Here is a 19771-nt window from a genome sequence, read left to right on the forward strand (position 1 = left end):
ATTAAACATAGTAATATCTTATTTAATGTTTTTTTTTTTTTTTTTTTTTTGCGTGTATGAATGGTAGATTTGTGTGCCGTGGTCTGAACGATCATAGCATGTCCGGGAGTATTTCGAGACGAGATATCCGAACTTCTCGGTCCTTGATTCTCATCTCGTGGTTGAGACCTGAGGTCCATCCGGAAAAAGTTCTGTAATCAATATTAGGAAATGTTCTCTAATGTCTTACAGTACTCGATGGTGTGACAGTGGGGGCAGATCCGGAAAGCAGTTACATCTTATTTTCACTGTATCATCAAAAACTGCAAGAGCAGAGCTAGAGTAGGAATTGAGCCAAAACTACATATGAAAGTGTAAAGCGGAAATTGAAACACGTGGTCTAAGGTTCACAAACACTTTTTAAAAAGTCATAAGTATATTCATCATTTACCTAAATCAATATTTTGAGCATTATTTTGTTGTAGAGTTACGAGAGGAGTAAGGAGAATGTAATGGGGAAAGTGACTACGGACTTCATACCTGAACATAGAAACAGCAAATTTTGTAGTTGTATAAACTATGGAAAATAATGTTAAATATTTTTGAAGTATCAAAAAGATAAATAGGTCTGGATGGAAATTACGAACACATATTCCAATGAAGGCAAATATCATATGTGTATGGCCAAATATCTCTTAATGACAAATATGAATATAATATTCCTATACTGAAACATTATAACCATGTATTTGGTGATTGTAGCGGGAAAGAACTTAATTCATGAAGAAGAAATTAAACGATTCCGACGTATAAGTAAGTCAAAAACAACAGCAAAAGCAAAGAACATAAACGAAGAATCCCGCACATCAAGAATAAAAACTGGTGCTCCTAAAGTCTCAATGTCAAACTGCATGAGATCGCTTACCTTTCTCTTGGCGGTTGTATAAAAATATATTTCCTTACTTTTTTCATAGGCTGCGTGGCCCTGGAAACAACTACCCTTTTCACACACTAAGTAGGCATTTCATATCACGAGAAGGTCACAAAAAGATATTATTTAACTTTACACATACCAAGGAAAAATCACTGTCCGTGAAACATTCATTTTATTTAACAGGTTACATTTTGTAAAATCTATTTTACACTATTCGTTTCAACGTTACCTGTATTTCTATTAGTTTTAAATCTTGATGCATCTCCTGAAATTTTATGATAAAATATAAAGTCGTGCGGGATGGTTTGACTCTCATCAAAAACCATGTAATATTGATTTAAACATGTATTATTATAATGTGCTAACAAGAATATTCCCTGGTGTGTTTATTAACTTCCAGTGTGTTTTGAAAACGCAAAGGAAAAAAGGACAATCTAAAAACGTAAAAATAAGCTGTGCAGTGTGTGAAGTTAAATTTGTGAAAACCATTGCACGAATAGAAAATATAGTATGTTTCAAATATGAGAAATGGTAAAAATGTGTACCTTTGACATCTTATTCTACACTGTAAGAAAGAACTGTAAATTCGTAAACAGGAGTAAACAAAATAAACTAAAACCTAAATATATGAATGTTCCTGATAATATTTCAATAACATCTATTGCTACTCTCTCTTTCTATTCGCTAATACGTGAGTGACTATCGCACCTCATCTCTAGATGGAGAACTTTGATCAAAGAGAATTTATCATTCACTATATAAGAAGAAATAATATCTAAAACTTTTATTTCTCTAGTGTGGATCTAATTTGGAGAACACTGGGTTACTAGACCAGCGCCTATAACACCGCCGGTATTTTTCCACAGTCAACGAAGTATCTTAACTTGATGTTTTTTTTTTCTTAAAATGAAGGTCGGAGAGAGAAAGAACAAAAAATATTTCAATGAAACAAAAAGTAATAAACACGGACAAGTTTTGCTTTCCGAATAAAGGTTAATGTAGCAAAATTCTTGGTAAGGGCAAGTCTTTTGAATAAATCTTACGGTATACTAATAACAGAGCAATAGTGGGTTAAAGCATACGTCGCTTTTTACCGAGAAAATTGGCAAAATATATTCAGCTATTTACTCGGTTATTTTTGTTAAGAAGTATGAGACATTAAGCTTTTAATTTGTTTTAGTTCTCGGTTAAAAAGTATGTTGCTACTCCATTACATTATCAAAAGTAACTTCAGTCAAATAGTTCTATGATAGAATAGTCTGTATACATAATGATTCACCATAACTATTATTGTTATTATTATTACTTGTTATCATACATTATATATGCAGGGGCGTCGTTAATGGGATAAAAACTAGAAAACTTAAGCAGAGACTAAGTTCACAAAAGTGAGCGTTGGGTATCAATTACAATTCTCAGAGAACTGTGAAAGACAATTACATCCTCCCTTCTTTCTGTGTATAGAAACTGACTCATCAATCAAAAACAGTAGCACGGAATCAGACATCCGGTTAAGAGGTGCTCCACATTCTTAATGTATACTTTTACTTACCACTAGATACCTTGGAGCTAGTACGAAAATTGCTAAGATCGGAGGAGGGTAGGTCCCCCAGTTGGCCCTCCGTGAAGGTTCTATTAGCCAATAATTCGTATAAGGAAACGTCTTAACTTATACTTCGGTGATTGAATTAATAACTTCTGTTATCACGTCCTCTGCCGGGGATAGTGTATGCAACTCCGCATTTTACGTCGAGGGATAAGGACCTCTTATCAGTGGCAAAATCCACGCAACATTCAATATTGCGGTGCGTTAGCCGGAATTATGTTAACGAGATCGATAGAAGTCATGCCTACCGGTCCTATTCTCTAAGGTTGTTGTTATGATCTCAAGCATATATGCTAGTAGTATTCTCATACAATAAAATAATCGTTTCAAACAAGAAAGTATATTATGATGTTAATACATCGATTCTGCATATAAGCAAAAAAGTAATAAAGAGAATCTTTCTATCCTTCAAAGTCTTCGATAACCATTTCGAGGCAACACATGAATTTATCCATAACGTTCATTAAAATCAAATTGATTAGAAGGCCAAATTTAAAATGCTAGTACCACGAAAGAAATTAGCTAGCGTGTCTGGTTAACTCTCACGATGATGACCTTAAGGTTGACCCACGATTGCTAAAGAGAATAACAAAGAATGGGAAAAAGAATTTAATAAATAATTTCTAGGATAATGAATGAACAGGGTAGATGCCGATATTACAGCTACACACTAATCTCCCCAAACTTATGCGAAAAAAAAATGAAAATGAAATATTAGATTACATTTTCCACATTTCTGGGGCTATCTTCAGAACAGAGAAGATAGATGTGACTTCCAGTAATATCGCCAAGACTCCTCAGTGTAACTCGACACAATAAGTGCAGCACGAGCAGCAATTCAATTCGTACAAGAACATAGAACTCCATTTCCTGCCTCTTAAATACTGTCGGCTCCGACGCAAAGATGGCAATTCTTGAAAGTGTATGGAAGTTGAATCGAAAGAAATTTTATTTTCGGAATCTTATGTGAAATTATAAACTATATTTCGCATGTAAAAAGCCTTTTTATTCATGGTAACGCATGGGGTGAGTAATTCGATGCGGAATATTATATTTACTCTAAAATTGCATAACACAACATCATGCTATCTAATTAACTCTATGGCCTATGGAACCCGGAGGTTAAATGCCGCGTTCACAAAAGCTCTCCACTGACTTCTATCCTTAACTAACTGCATCCAGTTTCTACTTTGTATTTCAATCTCTGCGAGATCCATCTTAATATTGTCCTCCCATCTGCACCTAGGTCTTCCTAATGGTCGTTTTCCGATTGGTCTTCCAGTCAAGACTTTGAAATCGTTTCTACTTTCTTCCATTCTAGCTACATGATCCGCCCACCTAAGCCTCCTAGACTGGACGACCCATCCATGTTGGGTAAACCATATAAATTATGTAGTTCCTCGTTATCAAGTTTCCGACATTCCCCATTCCTGTTCCTCTTGGGTCCGAATATTCGTCTCAGGATCTTGTTCTCAAATACTTTCAGTCTATGTTCTTCCCTCAGAGTAAGTGACCATGTTTCGCAGCCATATAAAACAACAGGCATGATTATCGTTTAAGCTTCAAATTCCTCGACAGAATTCGCGACGACAAGAGATTTTAAACCAATAGTAACACGAATTTCCTGCTTTTAGTTGACATTTAATTTCTCCGTCAATATGATTTTCCTCTGTTAATTTTGATCCTAGATATTTGAAACTATCCACTTTATCAAAAGTATTATTGAATTATTGAAGTTAAATAATAATGGCGACAACGCATCTCCTTGTTTCAGGCCATTTTCGACGTGAAAGCTCGTGGACAAAAATTTTCCTACCCGGACATTACTTTGGGATTCATTTAAACATATCTTAATTAATCTAATTAGATTTCTCCGTATTCTAAGTTCTGTAAGAACGTTGTATAGTGTTTCTCTCCTAACCGAGTCGTATGCCTTTCTAAAGTCAATAAATAGTTGACATACCGGGGTATTGTATTCCCACTTTTTTCGAGTATTTAGCGAATGGTAAATATTTGGTCGATAGCTGATTGATTTCGTCTGAATCCCCACTGATAATATCCAATAATTTCATCTGCGTATGGAGTCAATCTTGCTAATAGAATATTTGAAAGGATATTATAGGATGTTGACAGAAGAGAAATGCCTCAATAATTATTACAGTCAGTTTTGTCCCGTTTCTTGTCAATTGGATCAATGATCGATTCTTTCCACTCTTGTGGCAATTCTTCCTTGTTCCAGATAAGGAAAATGAGTTTGTGTACCTTGTTCCGCAATTTTCCGCCTCCAGCTAAAATTAACTCAGCCGGAATTTCATCTACACCCGGAGATTTGTGTTTCTTTAATTTCTTTATAGCGGTTTCTACTTCTATTCGGTTGGGTTCTGCAATAAAATCTTTCCATCTATTTAAGATGCTATCCGTGTCAGTGAGAACTGTACCGTAAAATTTCTTTAATATATAAGCACGAGGTTGATAGACTTTCTTAAATTCGTTGATTCCCTTATACATATCCCGGAAGTTTTTATTTTTACTATTATCTTCAAGTTCCTTAATTTTAGCTTTCAGAAAACCGCGTTTCTTTGTTCTAGATGTTTTGTAAGTTTCCCGCCTGATATCTGTGAAATTTTGTGTAGTTATTTCATTCGAATTTTGTAGCCAGCGTAATTTTGCCTGTTTTCTTTTCTCTGCTAGTTTTGTGCATTCCTGTTCGAACCATGGTTTGTTCCTACGTATTTCCGCGTGTCCCAATTTTTCTTTTGCTGATTTTTTAATGCTATCTCTAACTTCAATCCAGGCATCCTCAACACTAATGCACTCCAAATCTTCTAAAGCCGAGAATCTATTCGAAATTTCAATCTGGTGTTTCTCTCTTATCTGGCTCTCTTCTAATTTTTTAAAATTGAATCTCTCCGTTTTCGGACAATGAATATTACCTTTATTCAACGATAACCTCTCTCGTATTATCGCTGCTACCAGGTAGTGGTCAGTGTCACAATCAGCCCCTCTAAACGACCTGACATCAATTATGCTAGATTGGCTTCTTCCATCTACTACAACGTAATCAATTTGAGTATGTGGTTTCCCGTCTGGTGATGTCCAAGTGTATTTATGAACGTCGCGATGTGGGAATTTTGTACTCTTCACGATTTGGTTTTTGGATGTTGCAAAGCTCACGAGTCTAACACCGTTGTCATTACTTTCCTTATGCGGACTTTCGTTTCCTATAATCGGTTTGAAAATATCCTCTCGTCCTACCTTCGCACTGAAATCCCCCAAATAGAATTTTCATATGGTATCGCAGGAGTTGGTCAAATGTCCGTTCCACTTCTTCGTAAAAATTGTCTTTTATATCGTCATCCTTATCTTCAGTTGGGACGTGTACATTTAAAACAATAATATCACACCACCGTTTCTTAAGAGTAATAAAAGAAAGTCTGTCAGTAACAAATTCAACCCGTTTAATTGCTGATAATATACGTTTATGAACGAAAAACCCTGTTCCTAACTGGTGATTTTTATTTCCTTCCCCGTAAAAGAACATAAAATTTCCGGAATTCACAGATCCCTTTCCTTCCCACCTAACTTCCTGAACTCCTATTACGTCCATCCTATATTTCTCTTACTCACCCGTTACGGATTTTAACGCGGCTGCCCTATAAAGACTCATAATATTCCATGTTCCAAATCTCATGTCCATCTTCTTTTGCTGAGGTCGTGCCAAGTTACCAGTCCTTGTCTGAGGCTTTTCTGAACAAGTGCTTATTTTTTTACAGGATGAGGTTGTTAGCCCTACTAAAACCCCCAAGCTGGAGGACCACTTCTAGTCGGCTGTCCGCGACTGCTTATTCAGTATATTCGCAGCTAACCTCTATATCTAGAGGCCTTCTCCTCGATCCGCAACCTAAGGACGCGCCATGCCGTGGTGACAGGAAATCATGTTATGGGTTCCTGATTAATATACAATTGAACAGCATTATGCATTTAAGAAAACTCTATTATCTGAAAAATTTAATACGATAGAGGCCAAATATTTTGATTCAATTATTAACCTCTGATTTCTAAAACGGTTTCTTGTTCTACTACTTATGTCAATTTGCAATCTACGCATGTATGTATGTCTCTAGTACTTCATTTACATTCCTCGTACTTCATTTTTAAGAGCAAAATGCAACCTAAATATCATTTTACAAAAGAAGAAAAAAAAGAAATAATGTCTTTGCATACTGTGAGTTTCTGACAGAGCAACGCAATATTTCGCAACAAACACTCATTTATAAATTCAAAAATAAGGAAGAAATCGTTTTCCCCCTTTTAATAAATAAGTATTTTTCGCCCTATTATTCGAAGTTTCTTGTTAGCTGAAGTTCAATTTGAAAAAAAAATGTACTTGGTGTGAATGGTGTATTTAAAGGTAAGTTTGCAAAATTTCGTGATTTGTCTGATTTTGAAAGCAGTCCGTCAGTTGGTCAAATCGAGTATTTGGAAACAGTAGCTACGTTGTATCTTCCTACTTCTCCGATTTAGTTAGCTAATTAAATTAAATAATAGAGGAAACAAACAAATATTTAGAAATGTTGGAAGTATAAGCAACGAGATTCCGAAGAATTAATCATATGCTAAAATACCTGACATCCTGAGCATTGCTACTTATTGCTTGACAATCACTTTTTTGAAGTTTTTCTTTGCACGGATTCCGGATACTCTGACTGATAGAGTTGTCTGAATTATCAGTAGTACTAGTAAAATTATGTAATCTTGAATCCAAATTACTGCTGTCATATAAATTAGATATTGATGAATGCTTGACCATACATGTCTGTGTTGAAGTTGATTTCCAACTTTCTATTGGATCACGTTCATTCTCTTTCACGACCACAAACTTTGGCGCTAAAGAATCTTCTAGAATAGACAGCTCAATATCAGCATCCTCCTTCGTTACCTTTGAATATTCTTGTTTACTTTCAACAATTATCTTAGAAGATATTAAAAGAGGGTCCTTATGTTCCAATTCGTTGGTCTCAGAACTATATAGTTTAAAGTTACAATCTTCATTAGGTTCATTCTCTTTTTTCATTTCGTCTTTAATTGAAGCGAATTTGAAGCAATCAAGAGCCATTTAGTTAGCAAAGGATTAAGTCTTGAAGGTTCAAAGCTTTCAGTCTCTAGCACTCAGTCTTCAAAATAAACGAATAATTCTGAAAGAAAAGTAAATAAATTTGTTAATGAACAACATTTTGTTCAACGAAACAAGAATTACTACAAACGAAATTGAGATACTTCGTTTAAGATACTTTCGATTGCATAAAATATTACGTTATTTAGCAAATGAAGCTGTGTTTTGAAACGGATACTAAACTCACATTCTGGAGACAAACGACACATAATAGTATATATTAAAGCAAATAAGATTTAGTTTAAAATACCTAAAGGAACGAAATCAGACACACAATCATAGTCATACGTCTTGCAAATAAAATCAGAAAAATAAACACACTGCTGAACAAGACTGCACTTATTTAATATAAAAAAACATTTACACGTGATGTTTCGATCTTCTAGCCAACATCCTCATCAGACTTACACTTTGACGTATGATGAGGATCTTGGCTAGAAGATCGAAACGTCACGTGTAAATGTTTTTTATATTAAATAAGTGCAGTCTTGTTCAGCAGTGTGTTTATAACGAAGTCGTGTTTATAGAATTTCCTTTAACATTGCATTTATATATTATTTTATGTAAAATCAAATTTAGGTTTATTTGTCGTGTTACCTGCAAGTTAAAATCCATTTCTGGAGACATTCCCCCTCTTCTTGGGGATATCTAAATTATTTTATATTAGTTTCTTTAGTTTTTCTGTAGTAATTACTACAGCTGTACACTACACAGTTAGACATTCTCGACATTTCACAGAACAAAGTAACAAAGAATTTCCACTTGTCAATTCTATCCACGCCTCTTTTCCGTTCTCCCTTGCAACCCAGATGACGTCAGAGCCACGAGAGCGCTCCAAGCGACATGCGCATATAACCACCTTGTAGTCTTTCCACCATGGTCATAACAAAACTTTGTAAAAAGCCACTCTACTTAAAAAAAAAATCGACGTACCTATTATATTAGATCAAAATGTGTTCTGCAGAGTGACGGAAATCTTACAATTCAATGAATAAAAAAATAACCTTTATTTTGAATTTCTTTTAACACGAACGAGTTGACAAAGTGCAAGCTAGTAAATGTTACTCTCGCGAAATATGCAACCACTAAAAAACAAAAGCTTCTCGCAAAATAGAAAGAGCAAGTAAAACCGGAGACAAGGTAAAAAAAAAAAATAGTATATAGTAAGTAGTTTAGCTAATTTAGAAATAAAGTAACCTTTCTATCCAAAGTTAGAATGTATTACATTAGCAGCACTATTATAAAAAATATTTGATTGTAACGATGATCTTGAAGTTTTGCTGGCATCTACTATTAATCCAATATTCTCGAGATTCTGCCAGAGTCAATGTTGCTGTGCTGAGCTTTCGTTACCATACAGCGGTAACATTTCAGAGCTATGTGTTGGAATGTGCTGGTCGTACAATTTATATTGTAGTCTTTAGGAATTGCTGTGTTTGTATGTTTTGTTGTTATTGGCCAATGGCGCGCTTTGATTTTGCCGGTGGAAACTTCTCTGATTGGCTGATGGTTCTTTTCGTACTGAGAAGCAGGAGCCACATGTCAGGTAGATGATAATCTTCGTCTCTGTTTATGGAGGGCTTGTCTGTACGAAGGAATAGAGTTTAATGTATTTTCTTGCCCCAGAATTGTTTGATTTTGTGTAGAAATTCAATTTGGTCCCACATAGCCATATGGTTGTATTGTATGCAGTGTTCGGCTATTGCAGATTTTTCAGGTTGTTTCAGTCTGGTGTATCGCTGGTGTTCTTTCATTCTGCCTTTAATATTCCTTCCCGCTTCACCTATGTAAGTGACATTACATTCACATCTGGTCCCATAGGTGCTCGGTGTCCTTAAGCTTAACGGGTCTTTTGCGGTTGGTAGTAAACTCTTGATCTTTAGGGGGTGGCAGTGTGCTGTTTTGATGTTGAATTTCTTCAGTAGTCTTGCTAGTTGGTTGGATTTTTTCCCCGTGTATAGAATAACTACAAAGTTTTTTTCTTGTCTCTCCTCTTTTGTGGTGCAATTTTTGCTACTGTATTTTCTCATGGCTGTCTTGATCTGTGTCGACGAATAGACGTTTAATTTGAACACCGTTTAAAGCTGAGATAGTTCTATGCTTATATTATCTGTATCTGCTATTTGGTATGCTCTGTGTATTAGAATATTTAACACCCGCATCTTCTGTACAGGATGATGAAAATTGGTCTCATCGAGATAGAGATCAGTGTGCGTGGGATTCCTGTAGATTGAGTGGTGTAGACTTCAATCTAGTTTCTTGTATACATTCACTTCTCAATCGAAACAAATTGAAGAAAGATTCCTGTTCCTGGACGTACTCGTATACAAGAAACCAGATATAAGTCTAGGAAAGAAGCAAAGAAGATTAGTGATTATTAACCCTTTTAAATTTCTTGGCTTTCAGTCAAGCAGCTACAGTACAAACACCATTGACGCTAGGATCATGGTCCGTATCTTTATTTATTTATTTTTTTTTTTTTTTTTTGTAATGAAGCAGAGTTTCCAACTGCATCAGTCGAATTTCCATATTACGTACCAAATGCGAGAAATTCCCGGGAAAAAGGATTTCTTAAAATCCTCTTTTATCGCGAATTTCTCCGCTCAGTTATATGAACGCAGATACGAATGGTACCCAAAAAAACGTTCTTCATTGTGGAAATAATGATGAACGAAGAATGTAAGGGGAAAAATAGTCTTGACGCTATAGTCGATTTACCAATTTTTCTCGAAAATACATTTTCAGTCAATTTCAATCAGATCCGCTTCAGCATAAAGACTAATCATTGTAGAAACACGAATCGTATCTCGTCATGTTCGTCATGAATCGCCCTTTCGAACGGTATAACTTGCATAAATGTTACCACCCGGGGCATACAGAGCGGCTCAAAATTGAATTTTTTTTTTTTTTTTTACAAAAAATTCCTTTGTGGAGGAATTTTCTCTCGTCAGGTGCACGATACGTGTAAGGAGGTTATACCGTTCGAAAGGTCGTTTCACGCCGAAGACAACGAGGTACGATTCATGATTTTAGGAAAAATAGTGACACTACTGTAGATACTCTACTAAACAAATTGACTAAAAACGTGTAAATGAAGCAAGAATTCATACATTGGAAAGTTTCCTGGCACATTTCTATTTACTCTAGGATTATGATTTGTACCTCGCTTTGTTCCAAATAAGAGTGGGTTTCCAAGGGTATCACTTCTAATATGTCTATATGTCCCTGAGGGGAGAAATTTAGAAAAAAGGGAAATTTTCTCCTGAAAAATCCCTTTTTTCGGTTTGGGCGGGATTTTGCCGCTTCTGGTACATAATAGAGAAATTTGAGTGCTACATTTGGAAACTCCGCTTTATAGCGAAACCTACGAGGTACAAACTATGTTTCTAAGATTATTAGGGATGCGTCACAATTTTTTTTAAAAAAAAGCTCTAAAATTTATCCTTTTTTAAAAGCCGCCTTCGTTGTTTGTGACGTCAGGGCCACCAGGCATCACACACATGACTGCAAAATGTCCACAAAACATGTTCTTTGATGCTTCCATACTTAAATAAATGAAAAAAAAAAAACGATGTGGAAAGCTTTACGAGATTTATAAAGCAAATTCCAAAGGTCGACGCCATGGCCTGTATACAGGCCCAAAAATTTAAAAGGGTTAAAATCCAGTGATACATACAGTTGCTGGCACTTATCTATTCAATTGTTTATTTTGTGGAGAACAATGTGGCTAAGAATGTTTTTCTCATAAATTTATTTTAGATTCGGCTTTCAATGACTAACATTCCCACCTGTTAACAATCAACATTCTACAAGTTAGAATATATCAACCTGTTGATGATGTTCTGTATGACGATACTTATCACGAAGAATTATTTAGGTAGGGTCAAGGTCTGAACGTAAGAATCAATAACGCCTGGAATAATTCGGTTTGATACATTTGCACGTATCTCAGAACGTAATATTTCGGCCTAACTGGCTGTAAAGCCTTGGCACATTTTACGTAATTTCTAGAACGTTTGTACTATATGTAGGGTTTCTTTAGGTAGGCATACGTGTTAACTTTAAGACAAAGAAATTATTTGGTGAGCAAAACAATATATCCACATTAAAATCTAAATACGTGTTACAGTTCCGCAACTAGCACGCATGTAGTTTTGTAAATGTAAATATATTGTTTTGCTCAGCAAATAGTTTGCGTTTAAGTACATAAAAAGCATAAAATTTCAAATATTTTTGTTTCTCTTATTACTGAGATTATAATTGCCTCGCTCTCATAAATAAATGTTCTAGATGTGCATCCCTTTGAAATGATTTTTTTTATTTATTTTTTAAATCTGTTCTCCAAATTTTTACTTTCTTGTTTTGCAGTGTACCATATATACTATTAACTAGCATACACGTTAGAAAGCTACTCCAGATATAGGAGTACACTATAAGTTTTTGATCGACTACCCTCGTTTCTTCAATTACATGAATGCACCGTCTATTGGACATTATATAGTTAATTATATCATCAGCTGCGGAACAGAGATCCTTGATTTATATTGTAATACCGGTTTGTTTTTAATATGGTCGCTTACCCCTCTATTCCACGCCGGACAAACTGTACTGTTAATTCAAGAAGCGATTAATGACATTTTTTTTAATATTTTAAAATATTGTATTAGTTATAATTTCTAAGACGAAACCAGAGTAGAGATTTTTAAATAACTCGAATTGTATAGTGCACACTAGAAGCCGAACATATAATGACATACATTTTTTTTTTTTTACTGTATTCACAAGAAAGTAGACATGCACATTCTAATGTTTCTAATCGTCGATTACACGCAGAAATAGAAAATCGAACAATGTCTTTGTAATATATATGTCGGGAATGTCTTCCCTGTTCAGGAGTATATATTTGAGTTTTTCATTTGACTTTTTGAGTTTGCTTTGTGCAATATATGTACTACCGTTTTAAAACTCCGTCATAATATTCGTAGTTAGGTTTTCTTTAGTATTTCCAGAATGTTTGTATATATTCTCTTTTAAGGTACTCCCCAAAATTAAATAAATACGTAAACGCATATCCGGTGAACGTAAAGACGATATTCCGAAACTGTGCAGTTACAGAAAAACTTCTAAAAAAAAAAAATTGGTTTCATTCGTTACATGTCATGTACCACCATCGTAATGGAAACAGCATTTTTATATATATATATATACATCAGCTTCAAGAAACAAATCAATGTGTTAGGGTGCTGGTACGTTCCATTGTTGACTAAAATTAAAAAAGAAATAAGGGACGCTCGATTTCTCGAGGTGATAAATGATACTAGACTAATTTTATATGTTGTGTTAATGATAGAATATGTTCTACTTAACATATGTGATTAATCGGAGGAACGAAGTTTAGTGTTTTCGTTGTAACTAGTGTTCTTAAATGTAATGTTATGCTGTAATAAAGTTTTGTCATTAAAGCACAAAAAAAAAAACCCTTATCAATCTCTCTAAATCCACATCAAAACAGAACAGAACTATGGTCTATATGTTATTCTTTTTAATTCCTTTTAGTTCCTTTTAATTCCTTTAGAGTTCTTTTAGTTCCTTCATATAGGTAACATAATACACACAAAAGCTTGACTTTATTGCCACTTTGTGATCACTTCCATACCACATCTTTGATTGTGCTGAGTTCTTTTCGTATTTTTGATCGCAAGAACTACATCTGCTCATTCTTTTAATTTCCGCTATTTTTTCTCCCATGAAAACTGTCCGTTACTTGGGTCAGTCCCTTATACAACTCTACCGCCTCCCCGAAATAACATTTGTTATTGGCTACCTGCATGGCACTACCGTATCCGGATATTTGTGCCAAAGTTATATTAGATAACATCTTCGTTAAATCTTCTACAGTGTTATCTACTGATGAAGTTTATAATCATGTCAGTATAATTTAAAATATTGCATTTGTTTTGTATGAAACACTTTTCTTTTTAGTATTAACAGTATGTAATAGTAGTATATAGAGCTACAGTAGCTTGTGGGTAATTCTGCGTACTAAAATCCAATATAACTAACTAACTAACTCTATGGACTATGGAACCCGGAGGTTCAATGCCGCGTTCACAAAAGCTCTCCACTGACTTCTATCCTTAGCTAACTGCATCCAGTTTCTACTTTGTATTCCAATCTCTGCGAGATCTATCTTAATATTGTCCTCCCATCTGCGCCTAGGTCTTCCTAATGGTCGTTTTCCGATTGGTCTTCCAGTCAAGACTTTGAAAGCGTTTCTACCTTCTTCCATTCTAGCTACATGACCCGCCCATCTAAGCCTCCTAGACTTCACGACCCTAACAATGTTGGGTAAACCATATAAATTATGTAGCTCCTCGTTATGAAGTTTCCGCCATTCCCAATTCCCGTTTCTCTTGGGTCCGAATATTCGTCTCAGGATCTTGTTCTCAAATACTTTCAGTCTATGTTCATCTCTCAGAGTAAGTGGCCATGTTCCGCGACCATACAGAACAACAGGCATGATTACCGTTTTGTATATTTTAAGCTTTAAATTCCTCGACAGAATTCGCGACGACAAGAGATTTTGAACCGAATAGTAACACGAATTCCCTGCTTTTAGTCGACATTTAATTTCTCCGTGAATATGATTTTCCTCTGTTAATACTGATCCTAGATACTTGAAACTATCCACTTTATCAAAAGTATTATTTAATATTTTAACGCATCCATAACTTGCCGTATTACGTTTCCGACGCACTTCCATGTATTTAGTTTTATCTTCATTTACTTCTAAACCCATGTCCCTGCAAGCGTTTAATAAGATCTCTGCATTTCTTTCTATTGTTCTCCTATCATCGCCTATTAAATTTACATCATCAGCATATGCCATAACCTGGTGAATACCGTTCAACTCTAGGCCCTGGTTGCTATCTTTGATTTTCCTTATAGCGTATTCCAGAACGAAGTTAAATAATAATGGCGACAACGCATCTCCTTGCTTCAGGCCATTTTCGACGTGAAAGCTCGTGGACAAAAATTTTCCTACCCGGACTTTACTTTGGGATTCATTTAAACATATCTTAATTAATCTAATTAGCTTTCTCGGTATTCCAAGTCCTGTAAGAACGTTGTATAATGTTTCTCTCTTAACCGAGTCGTACGCCTTTCTAAAATCAACAAAAAAAGCACTTGTTCAGAAATATTCACTAAAATCCAATATACGATTTAAAAAGACGAACTTCGAAGTAAGACCCGGATTCGAAATCATGACGGAGGGGGAGTGACAGAGGTGATCATTTCTATAACCATTTCCGTCTACATAAGATATTGAGACAAAATTTTCTCCACAGAGGCAGGCATGTAACTTGAGAAGGGAGGCACGATGTTCTAGGGTGCATTACCTCCCTCGAGTTAAGCATATGGAGAGCATTGAACACGTTAAAGTAGTTCAAATCCCATTTCATTCTGGAGGTCTGCATTCCTTGTAGCCTCGGTGCTGAAACGGAACGTTGCACTTCAAATTAACTAACGAATGGAAGCTTCGTAACAACGATTAACGGTTACAAATATATATAACAATGTATTACATCAAGAGAATAAAGGACCCACGTACCATGTCAGGGTGTAGGGACATTTTTGTTCATTTTAATCACAACTTTGGATAATTGTTTGTATATATTTAGGTGGCCCCTTCAGAATTGCCAAATTAAGAATGACTGCAGTAAATATAGAAATACGGTAGAATTTCGAATCAAGGAAGCATGGTGGCTCAGTGAGAGAAGGCTCGCCTTTGGTGTAAGGGGTACTGGTCACTTCTCGGTCAAATGAGTTTGTGATGGACATCATCATGTCCGTGAGTTTTTCGGGGTACTCCCGCATTCTCATTCCACCAAATTCCACATAATCATTCACTTGCATTTATCGTTTGTCTCTTTATTCCGCGGGACAGAAAAGAGAAAACTTATCTAGAAAATGAGAAAATTATGTAATTTTATGGTTTACATCGTTTCTAGTCTAACTGTATCACCCCTATATCGTCTTCACCTACGCCTACTACTATGTTTCTTGCTTGAAACAGTCATGTTGTTGCAATTTCTTTGAGGTGCTTTGTATATACATATTTATTTCTATATATTTTTATAACATGATAGTATATGTAACGTTCTATTTCGTACAAATATTTAACAATACAATTTGTTGTGGCGTAAATGTTGACACTAATATTCAGAGAACTGTAAATTTAACCAAACCTTTTGTTCAAATAAAATTCTATAAGTAAACCATCAGCGATTTCAAATAAGATGATTTTTTTTAAAAAATATAAATCAAAAATAAAAACGATGTGTAAAGTATTAAATACGTGCGTCCCTGCTCAATAAAGTTTCTAACCTCCCCTGAGATTCTGATGAAACTTACGCGGGAGCAAACTCTTAAAAAAAAAGAAAGAAAGAAAAACTTTCCAAGCATAACGAAAATACACGTTCTTCCATCTCTGTTTACGACAACCATGAATTCGCCCATGAGATATTCTCAAAATTTACGTGGGTTCATCAGTAAAAAAATTTCTTTCAAGCAAAATAATAATAATAATAATAATAACAATAATAATAATACATCTAAACCGATCACTGTGTTACGAAAATATACTTGAGCATACATAAATATATAATAATGAAATGCATTACCGACACACTGTGTTAAGACTATTCAGGCCTATACATACTCAAGTGTGTTATTTCAGATGTAAAAAAAAGAAAAGAAAGAAAGAATAAGCAGAAAATGTAGTGAGAAATATTGGGTTGTTCAAGCTTCAAAGTTGTTTAATATGAACTGATATTGCTGTTTCTTTTGCTATTGTAAAAATGTTTCTTTGAATTCACTTAGCTTAATCGTTGATTACATTACGTTTATACAACTACTATTTGTTCTAAAATTTTCACTTCGTTGAAATTCACTACAAATACAAGAGAAGTTTGCGTGTGATATACCAGCGAACAAGAGCTTGTTAAAAGTTTATCTGCCTCTAGTTGGACACTTCTGCGACCAATATGACGTCATGCGCCAGAGTGACAAGAATGCAGCACTGCATTGCATCCACCTTGTAGTCTTTCCACCATGGCTATGACTTATCGTTGTAAGGATAGTGATAGTCTGAGGTTGTAATGTTGTAATGCGATGTGCCTGACATGTTGCCTGTGTGGTGGCTGTGAGAGATACTCGACCATGAAATACGGTTAGCAAATGGTGTTTCTTTAAGTGTTGATTAGAGGTGGATATTATAGTATTGAGAATCATTTATTCACGTTTTTTTTTTTTTTTTTTTTTTTTAAATTCGCAATTCCCATACGCTGCAATTGATTATAATAATATTTAAATAGTGGTATTTTAGTTGTATTTTGGAAGAAGACCTGGGAAAATTAATACAGAAAGATTACGTCATTAGCGTGTTACAACTTTTAGCAGGATAAATTGTACTTACTGGGGACCATAATTTCACCAAAAATTCACACTTTTCATGATAGTTATAGCCCAATTTTCGTAAGGTTACGATCCACTTATCTTAATAATTTGTATAGATCGGCATTGGCTTTCAACAAGGTGTAGGCTTACTTTTTCTCCTGTTTCGCTGTTAATCTGAAAACGAATTCAGCTAAATACCCGTCCGTGTATTGTATCCTTCTTTCGAATAGAATACCAACAACTATTTTATCCTGTAAACTTTCTCTTTCTTAAATGGTTTTGGCCCCTCCATTAGAATTAACCTCCCTTTAGCATTTGAATATTTGGAAATAGTTTGCTTCTTTTTATATTACTATTTTGGACATTCTTTTAGAAATATAATTAATTTCTCATTCTCTCACCATTCCCTAAAACGTATATTTTAATTATTTTAGCGTGATGCAAACTAACAATCTTTACCCATTGTTATCTTAGAGTCGTTCTGTCTGTCGTATACAGTACGAACAAAGCGAATTCCCAATACGTAAGAGACACTTAATCGAACATTGTCAAGGTGCATTGAATATCTAGACTTGAGCGCTGGCCAAACCATTTCACGCAAATATGTTGATAGGATGGGCCAGATCCGCGACTCACGTTATTAGTATGTTACGACGTGTGGCAACTCAGAGATCACTTGATTTTAATTGACGATTCTAAAGGCCAGGATTAACGATACTTTTTGCGCGGTTTTCTTTTAAAAAGAGTTACAGAATTAATTTTAAAAGATTTATGTTTTGACTTACTAATGTTCATCTGAAACTTCCCCTATCTTAGCCAGAACATTATTCGGAAGATATAAGAGTATACAAATAGTTATAATAATTTATGGTGCATCAAATGATTTTGGCATAACTTCGGACCTATATGGATATAGAACCGTAATTACGTACACTTCGGTACTTGGTATCCACGCATATTTAATATACATTTACAAGCAATGCTTTAAAGACACTTTACAAGGGAAATCCGCAAAATTTAAAGCAGAAAGAAATAACAAAACAATACTTAAGCTGCAGATTAACAATAAGCAACTATTCATTTGTTTGTATTATAATTTACGAATGAAAAGTATTAATCCTTGACTCTAGAGTAAATTCACTTAACATAACTTGTATGAAGGTTCAAACACATAATGGAAGCCTAAATTAGAAAACATTAGTTTATGTGAGTATTTGTATTTGAATATAGAAAAAAATGAATGTGCGGGTCATTATCGTGGAACTGCCCAAAAGTTATCCAAAACGAAACAATACACATTAAATCAAAACTCATCAGATTAAAAAAAAAAAAAAAAAAAAAAAATGTTGAAAAGCTTAATTTGTATTTGACTATTTATAAAGAATAAGCTCAATATAAATAAGTACCCTGAATAGTGTTTGAAACTAAAAAAATATATTCTTCTTTTTCTAACAAGTGTTGCCAACATCCACTGAATAAGATAGGCTAGTCGTTCTTTAGAAATAATCTTTCTTACGCAAAAAATGACTAGATTTTGAACTGCTTTCCTTTAACCCACATTGTAGATTTTCAACCCATTTTTTTAGTGTGTATGGTTATAGGTGAGTGCTAGTAAAATTTGAAATGTTGAATTTTATTCGCTGAAGATTTACAATAAAATCCATCAAAATTTCATCTGTTTTTTTTAAAAGTCAAATCCATACTATCAGTAGAATTGAAATAGGTTAAATGACCTTGAACCTAGCCGAGACGAGGAACGGGATGCGCCATTGTTGGATTAAGTATTAGGTGTACTTTGGGAGCCACTGTGTTGTCTCAATTTTCAGTAGTAGGCCTACTTCTTTCGGCAGGTCATAGTCCTTCCGAACACTTCTTCTTTCTACGTACACCCACATTAATCATCAAGATTACCTTGGGAGTTTGCAAGATAATTGGATATTCTATTTGTTTCCTTTGACCCTCTCATGCATACTGGCCTCATATGTAATGATGGGTAAATTCCCGGCAAGATATTTTTCGGGAATATTCCCTGGGAAAATTCCCGGAAAGATTCCCAAAAATGGGAATATTCAAGGAATTTATGTACCAACACAAAGAAAACAGAATTCTATTACTACAGGCCCGTAGCCAGGGAGGGGCTAGAGCGGGCAGTGCCCGCTCTAAAATATTTTTTGCCCGCTCTAAAATATTTTTTTCCGCTCTAAAAAGGACGTTGTCCAGAAGTTTCAAATTGTTTCAGCAAATCCCAAATAGGAAAATCTTGTGATTTTATTTACTAAATAAAATTGAACTTAGCGCGCATTTACTACTACTAACAAATGAAATTGAACGTGGCGTATATTTCTACGAAAAACAACAGTTATTGCTAGATATAACAACAGTTATTGCTAGATATACTTAAGATGCCCTTCCAAAGAATACCCATATGAAAATTAACCCAAAAAAGGCTATGTTACATGAATGTGAGTGCCTGGCTTGTGCATGTGTAACATTGCAGGTAAAATACATTTGTTTTGCCGACTTAACAGTACATGTCCCACTTGTGCCTGTAATTAACGTTTAAAACATGCAACATGTCCATGTTCCTTACAGTGCAAGGAAAACGCATGTCTCATATATG

General features: G+C 34.8%; 1 protein-coding gene across 6 annotated transcripts in view; it reads right to left on the bottom strand.

Moving 5' to 3' along the window:
• LOC145683753 (uncharacterized) overlaps window positions 1-19771 on the bottom strand; it is a 62800-nt gene that overhangs the window by 7169 nt on the left and 35860 nt on the right. Inside the window, exons 1-2 of one of the 6 annotated variants that reach the window (XM_081755298.1) lie at window positions 18558-18707; window positions 7145-7714 (exon numbers count right to left, since the gene is read on the bottom strand). In XM_081755298.1, the coding sequence (XP_081611424.1) occupies window positions 7145-7635 (491 nt within the window). In that variant the 5' untranslated portion in view covers window positions 7636-7714; window positions 18558-18707. Of the gene's footprint in view, window positions 1-7144; window positions 7715-8289; window positions 8588-17170; window positions 17579-17610; window positions 17866-17936; window positions 18436-18557; window positions 18708-19771 lie in introns of those variants that run through there. The other 5 variants (XM_081755303.1, XM_081755304.1, XM_081755302.1 and 2 more) reach the window with 5 other exon arrangements.

The sequence above is a fragment of the Thermobia domestica genome, chromosome 4 (assembly GCF_964235325.1).
Source record: "Thermobia domestica chromosome 4, izTheDome1.hap1.1, whole genome shotgun sequence".
Taxonomy (NCBI): Eukaryota; Metazoa; Arthropoda; class Insecta; order Zygentoma; family Lepismatidae; genus Thermobia; species Thermobia domestica.